Here is a 6,458-nt window from a genome sequence, read left to right on the forward strand (position 1 = left end):
TCTCTCTCTCTCTCTCTCTCTCTCTCTCTCTCTCTCTCTCTCTCTCTCTCCAAAAATTAATTCTAGCAAATCCTGAAACCTCTATATATGTAAGCTAGCTATACATAACATAACCCATTATCAAAGCAAGGATATATCAAAAAGAAGCTTTTGCTTTGGGGCTTTGGTGTTAATTTCTATTGCAATTTGCAAACCAGAGCTTGAATTCTTCGCTCTCTTGTGCTTTCTTTCTTAGCTTCTTCTTTGTTTCTTGTTCTTGTTGGTTAAAGGACTCCCCTCTTCATAATTGAATTGTCAAAGAAAGACATCATCATGTCGAGCTGCATCGATGCTGTGCCTGAGCAACTCTGCTACATCCCCTGCAACTTTTGCAATATTGTTCTCGCGGTATCTCTCTCCCTCTTTCTTCATAATTTCTTTGATAGATTGCTGAGAAGATCTGCGTGATTTCAGCTTTTATCATCAAATCCCACCCTTTTATCATTTATCAATTTTTTTTTCCTGGTGTGCATTTGTTTTCTCTTTCCCACACATATCTCAGCTTGATTTGTCATGATCAGGTTTTGGTGGTACTAGCTGATCACTGAAATCTAGCTAGCTCCTCTTTGAATTTATTGTTTGCCGAGTTTTCTTTGTTTTGGAGTTGTATGTATAGTCAGGTCTCCATCGATGGACTTTACTTTTTCTTTCTTTTGCAGTCAAGGAAAAGTCATAACCTGAGAAGGTACCCTGGCCTGAAAAACCAGCTAGCTAGCGTTCAAATTAAGACCAGAAAGAGAGAGAGAGAGAGCTTGATAGAAAGATAGATAGAGAGTCCACTGGTTAATTAATTTGTGTTGCAAATATAGTAAATCTCTTTCTCTGAAACTAACTCGAAAACGGACTTGGTTGATCACGACAAGTCCCTCAGCCTTTGATTTCCTCAATCCGATACCTCTGCAGTGACTTTTATTTTCTCTTACTCAGAAACATTGCACTATCTGGGTCTATTTTGGTCCAGAGTCAGCTTCTTTTGCCGATGGCGAAAACACAAAATCAACTTCTCCTCACTTCGCTTTATCAATTTCCTAGAAACTACATTTTTAGGGTTTCAAATTTCACAGCAAAGATATACCTGGTCATGATCTGTCAGAATAATTAAACCTACAAGCTGAGCATCCAATTTCTCTATGGATCTAAGATCTTCTTCTCCTTTCTGTTCTTTTTCTGGGGAAGTTATCTCATTCCGATCAGTTGATTAATCATAGATTAATCTTGATCTGGGTTTTCTGATTGTTTATATATTTATGATCTAATTGTGCAGGTGAGTGTTCCATGCAGCAGTCTATTGGACATCGTGACCGTCCGATGTGGGCACTGCACCAATCTGTGGTCCGTGAACATGGCCGCTGCCTTTCAGTCACTGTCCTGGCAAGATGTCCAGGTGTGTTCCTATACAGTACTTATAGCTATATATTTCAACTAAAATAATCAATTGACTAATTAAACCAGGCCCCTCTGAAATCTAGGGCTGTTCTGGTTTTCTGATTTCTTACTTCCTTTTTGGGAAATCGACGACTTCAAGATTGAGCATTTCAAAGCAGTGAAACCCTAAATAGCTATGAGCCGCCATACCCTGAAGACCTACGATTACTTTTTCATAGTTAGAGATAGAGAGGGGTCAGGACCTGACCCAGGCAGTTCAAAGCTACCTAATCCCTAGCCAGCTGCTCCTTTTCTCTTATGTTTGGTTTGATTTGATTGACATGAAGGTTATGGTTTCTTAGGTTTTGATGATCCTTTTCAGGGTTTTGTCTTCTACTGTGTCCTCACATAAGCTTATTTTACATATCCTCCTGAAAGCACTTTTTTCAACAACAGACTAGCTTCTTCTGGGTTTTATATGCTTCATTTTTACATGACACTAGGATCCCATTGTAGTCTAACTGATCTCCAGTCGGACCAGTCCTGTCGATGCTGCTAGATAGCTAAGCCTTCTTGTCCTGCTCCTCTCACTGCTCCCAAAAATACAAAGCATATAATTATGAAAGCCTTAATTAAAAATACAAAGCCTTCTTTCAAAGCCTTCTTTCAAAAATACAAAGCCTTAATTATATGCTTCAATATTAATTATGAAGTTTTCTTATGAATCTTCAGGCACAACACAACCATAACGCACAGAATTACCGGATTGATTCGGGTTCATCATCCAAAGGCAACAAGAAGATTGCAACCAGAGACTCCATTGCAGATCATCGTGCCACTGAGGAAAGGGTCAACCGACGTGAGATAGCTAATTTCTCATCATCGATCTGTTTGTAAATTAACTCAAAAATGAGAGTGTTAAGTTTTATAATTTTTCTCTAATAGTTTTTTGAGTTGTTTGATCTTCCTTTTCAGCTCCGGAGAAGAGGCAGCGCGTACCCTCTGCTTATAATCAGTTCATAAAGTAACTATCAATGCATACTAGCTAGCTATTCTCTGATGTTAAACTCAGCTAGATATAATTTACAAGGTTAATTGTGATGTTAATTTTTAGGGAGGAGATTCAGAGGATCAAGGCCAATAACCCTGATATTAGCCATAGAGAAGCTTTCAGCACTGCTGCCAAAAACGTAAGTAGCTAGCTAGATGGAAATAGACTGCAATCAAATTAGAAACATTTCCACTATGAAATAGGTTTGTGATTGATTAGTTGAATCCCTTTCTAATTCCTTTTTAGTGGGCGCACTTCCCTCATATTCATTTTGGGCTGATGTTGGAGACCAACAATCAAGCTAAGCTGGACAATGTAGGTAATTGCAGTACATTTTTCTTCTTCTGCATGCATCTTAAAAAAAAGTTAATAGAAAGAAGTATACTTCCATATTCACAAGTTCCCTTTCAATACCGTTGAACTCATTTGAAAATTCGGATAACAATTCAAATGTACGTTCTAACTTGTATTAAGTTCACAAAGTTATGATTGAGATTGAGTACAAGATTTTAGGGATGTGATTTGATCTTTTTCATGATGAAACTAAATTGCAGGGCTCTGAGAAACATCTTATGTCGAGGGCTGCAGTACTAAAATGATCACCGTCATGATGATTCTGGCCACATAAGCAGTGATCGAAGGATATCAAAGTTCTTAGTACAAGAACTGCCTTGACCCTCATATTCTTCTTCTTTTTCTTCTTCATATGTTTTCAGTACCTGTCACCAGTTATGCTTAGAGGATTGTTTCTACTCGACTTTAACGTGAAGCATACCCTATGTACTTCAATATATTACTTTGTCATTCTAATTCATCAAGGCTTGTTTTGCTTTCCTAATAACATTACGATTTATATTTACAGTCAATTTTAATATTCGGGCCATTTGATCAAACAATATTATTTCATACAGATTTGCTTCCACAGTTTAAGAATTCTGAAACATCAAATAAAAAGTAACTTCATCCTCATCATTTTCAATACATTATAAGATACATTGGTTAATAGAGGCTCCTCACATAAGATATGGAAGATTTATGCGAAGTTCATGTCTACTGTAACTGAAAGAAAATTGTAAATTTCAGTCTTATGTCTAACTAACAAATCGATCACATGCAGTTCATTTCTACCTTGTGAGATTTTCAGCTCCAATTTTTTTTACTACGTTAGGGTGATTCAAGTCTCATAACATACATGCAAATTACCACTGTCTTGTTGAATGCATGTAATGTCATTGGAGCAGTAGAAGAAAAGGTAATTCTCTAACTTCCTTTTTCTTTTAGAAAGAAACTAAAGACAGCAAATATCCAAGAAAAGCCTTTGTGTGTGTCCAAGTCCAAGCATAGACCACTGTAACCCATAAAGACACACACCTATATATGCATGACCTCTGTGAAAAGTGAGAAGGAATTCATGGACCACCATTAATCTTGCCACTGCATATATGCACCATCCCCATTTCGATACCTTCCTCTAGATAGAATCATCATCCCCTCGAAAAGCACTTCTGCTCCTACCAAAGGTAATTAGAGCAAAACCCTTTTGCATATCTATGGTTGAGTTTCAACTTTGCTCTAGAAATGATTCGAAGCAGAAAAGAAAAGACGAGAGAGAGAGAGGAGGGGATAGGCAATGTCCTGGGGATCTTGAAGTGGGTTCTGTGTATACTGTTATGAACTTGATTCGACTAGCTGTCAAGTTTTACTTTCATTTTTGCTTGTTTTTGGTAAGACTGTAAAAGAAAAAGTAAAAATATGACTACAGATTTGGTGGTGCATGCAGCAGTAATATATGGCCGAGCTAGCTAGGGTTCTACTGGCTTCTGCTTCTGCTGCTGCTGCTGCTTCTGGTCTGATCGACACGATCCACCCTCATGTTCAGGTTCTGACATTTAGAATCTGAGAGGTCAATTCATGTCTGTTAACGCATTCAATCTCATTTCCAATTAATGTCATTTCACCTCTCCAGTCCCGTCGTCTTCTCAGTTCTATGACTCTTCTGAGTTCTGACTTCACCCCCTTCCCTAGCTTCCGCACTCTCGCTTCTCCTAACTCACTCTCGCTTTGAAGTTTGCAACTTAATTTGGACTACTATTTTCATTTCCTTGACTCTACTCTTGGGAATGTTTTGTGTCCTCCCAACGTGTTGCTACACTTGATTGCTGTGGGGCATGTACCCCTATCACTCAACTTGATTAGGGCCCCTTATAAGGACTAAAGTTTGGTTCATTATTATGAAAATTTTGGAGCAACATGTGATTCCCATGGCATCATGTTCTGTGTGTCTGGAATTGAATTTTGTTGAATGTTAGATCACAAATTCTCCATATCCAAATGTGTGCTATGAGATCGTGACACGTTATTCATGTTATACTTTGGGTGGTGTTATTAACACATTTTTTTTAGCTATTAACACATGCTTTATATTGTGAGAACCAATCATCAAATAAATTCAAGTGGTAAATTTGTAAATAAAATGAAAATGTGTGGATAAGAAAATATATTAGGTGTGTTAATAACAAAAAGGGGTGTGTTCATAGCAATACCCTATATCATCATAAATCACTCCGTGTTCTAGGATATTCTCTATGTGTGCCTTGGTCTTATGCCAAATTGCCAATAGGATATGTAGTTAGACTAAATATATGTATTCATATCCTTACCATATTGGTATTGTGTAATTCCCTATATAAAGGGTTCCTATCAATGAATAAGATGATGACTCTCTTGCTATCTCATTGTTTATACACTTTATCATTTATCACGTTATCATGCACTTTGTTCTAACTCTAGAGCCAATAGCCCACCATTTTTTTTCTAAACCCTAAAATCGGGCAGCCTTGTTTTTCCAGATTTCCGACCAAAATTCCGACTGCCCTCCGCCGGAATTTTATATCCCCAGAAAGCTCTCTCCGCTCCGGATCCAACGCCGCCGGTCTCACCCTGAGAACCGGCCGGAAAGTCTCCGAACCGGCCGCCGGAAGATTGCAGACCGCCGCCGCTACCGACAACCGGTTCACCACCTTCCCTTGCTCCGGTCAACCTGAAATTTTGACAGCAGCTTCCCCATCCAGAGCTGCTCCTCCTATCAAATTTTCAGCCCCAAATTCGAAGTATAAGTAGGCGAAACGTTATTCTCCTCTCGGCAGCCTCTAGAAAGGTATGTTTTTTGAAACCTTAAACTTTTCCAAGTTCAATAACTCGGGGAGGATAAAATCCTTTCCTCCTTTCTCCATCTCCATTCTATGCTTGGGATTTTGTGCGTGCAGGTACCCAAATCCCGGAATTTTATTCGCGGGTCAAGAGTGTGTTTGATCACTCTTGTTTCTTTGTCCGGGTTGTGTTTGATCAACCCCGACCTTTCACCGGATTGTGTTTGATCAATCCGAGGCCTTTTTCCGAATTGTGTTTGATCAATTCGCGGCTTTTCCGGATTGTGTATGATCAATCTAAAGGACAAACCATTAAAAGCATCATTTGTGACCTCTATCGAGTCTCATAACAGCTTGGTTTTGTATGCAAGAGCAATGTAACATTCTACTCCTTTGAGTTTTGATGTGCTAGATGCCTAAGGCGGATCTTCGCTTGGTATCTGTGGAACCTTTCATTGGAAATGATTAAACCACATGTTTTGACCCCCAGGCTAACAAGCCTAGATGCCGAGATTTCACATCTCATGCACTCAAAGTCTTTAACGCGCCACATCGACAAAAGCCTTCAATGGCAATCTGTGCAAAAAGTAATAACCACAGTACTCATATTAGACAAGTGATGACCACAGTCTCGAAACGTTCATATAACTCTCCTTGTTGAGTTATTAGACAAGTGGATTGCTTACCACCTTAATTGACTACATATTGTCGATGATCTTTTGTGGCATCATGATCCATAATCTTTAGCGGATTCGATCATCATCAAGTTCTCTAGGTCCTCCAAGTTGGTGTGGAATTACCAACGAGACTTGATTTTGATCATACAAACAGGAATTGTATATACGCTAATGTGA

General features: G+C 38.8%; 1 protein-coding gene across 1 annotated transcript; it reads left to right on the forward strand.

Moving 5' to 3' along the window:
- Window positions 1-116: 116 nt before the first annotated feature.
- Window positions 117-3,291, forward strand: LOC101291455 (axial regulator YABBY 5-like). Its single transcript, XM_004287253.1, has 7 exons — window positions 117-387; window positions 1,304-1,423; window positions 2,137-2,263; window positions 2,380-2,428; window positions 2,519-2,594; window positions 2,702-2,770; window positions 3,010-3,291. Exons 1-7 carry the CDS (start codon window positions 313-315, stop codon window positions 3,052-3,054), a joined length of 561 nt encoding a protein of 186 aa, XP_004287301.1. The 5' UTR covers window positions 117-312; the 3' UTR covers window positions 3,055-3,291.
- Window positions 3,292-6,458: the final 3,167 nt, after the last annotated feature.

The sequence above is a fragment of the Fragaria vesca genome, linkage group LG1 (assembly GCF_000184155.1).
Source record: "Fragaria vesca subsp. vesca linkage group LG1, FraVesHawaii_1.0, whole genome shotgun sequence".
Lineage (NCBI taxonomy): Eukaryota > Viridiplantae > Streptophyta > Magnoliopsida > Rosales > Rosaceae > Fragaria > Fragaria vesca.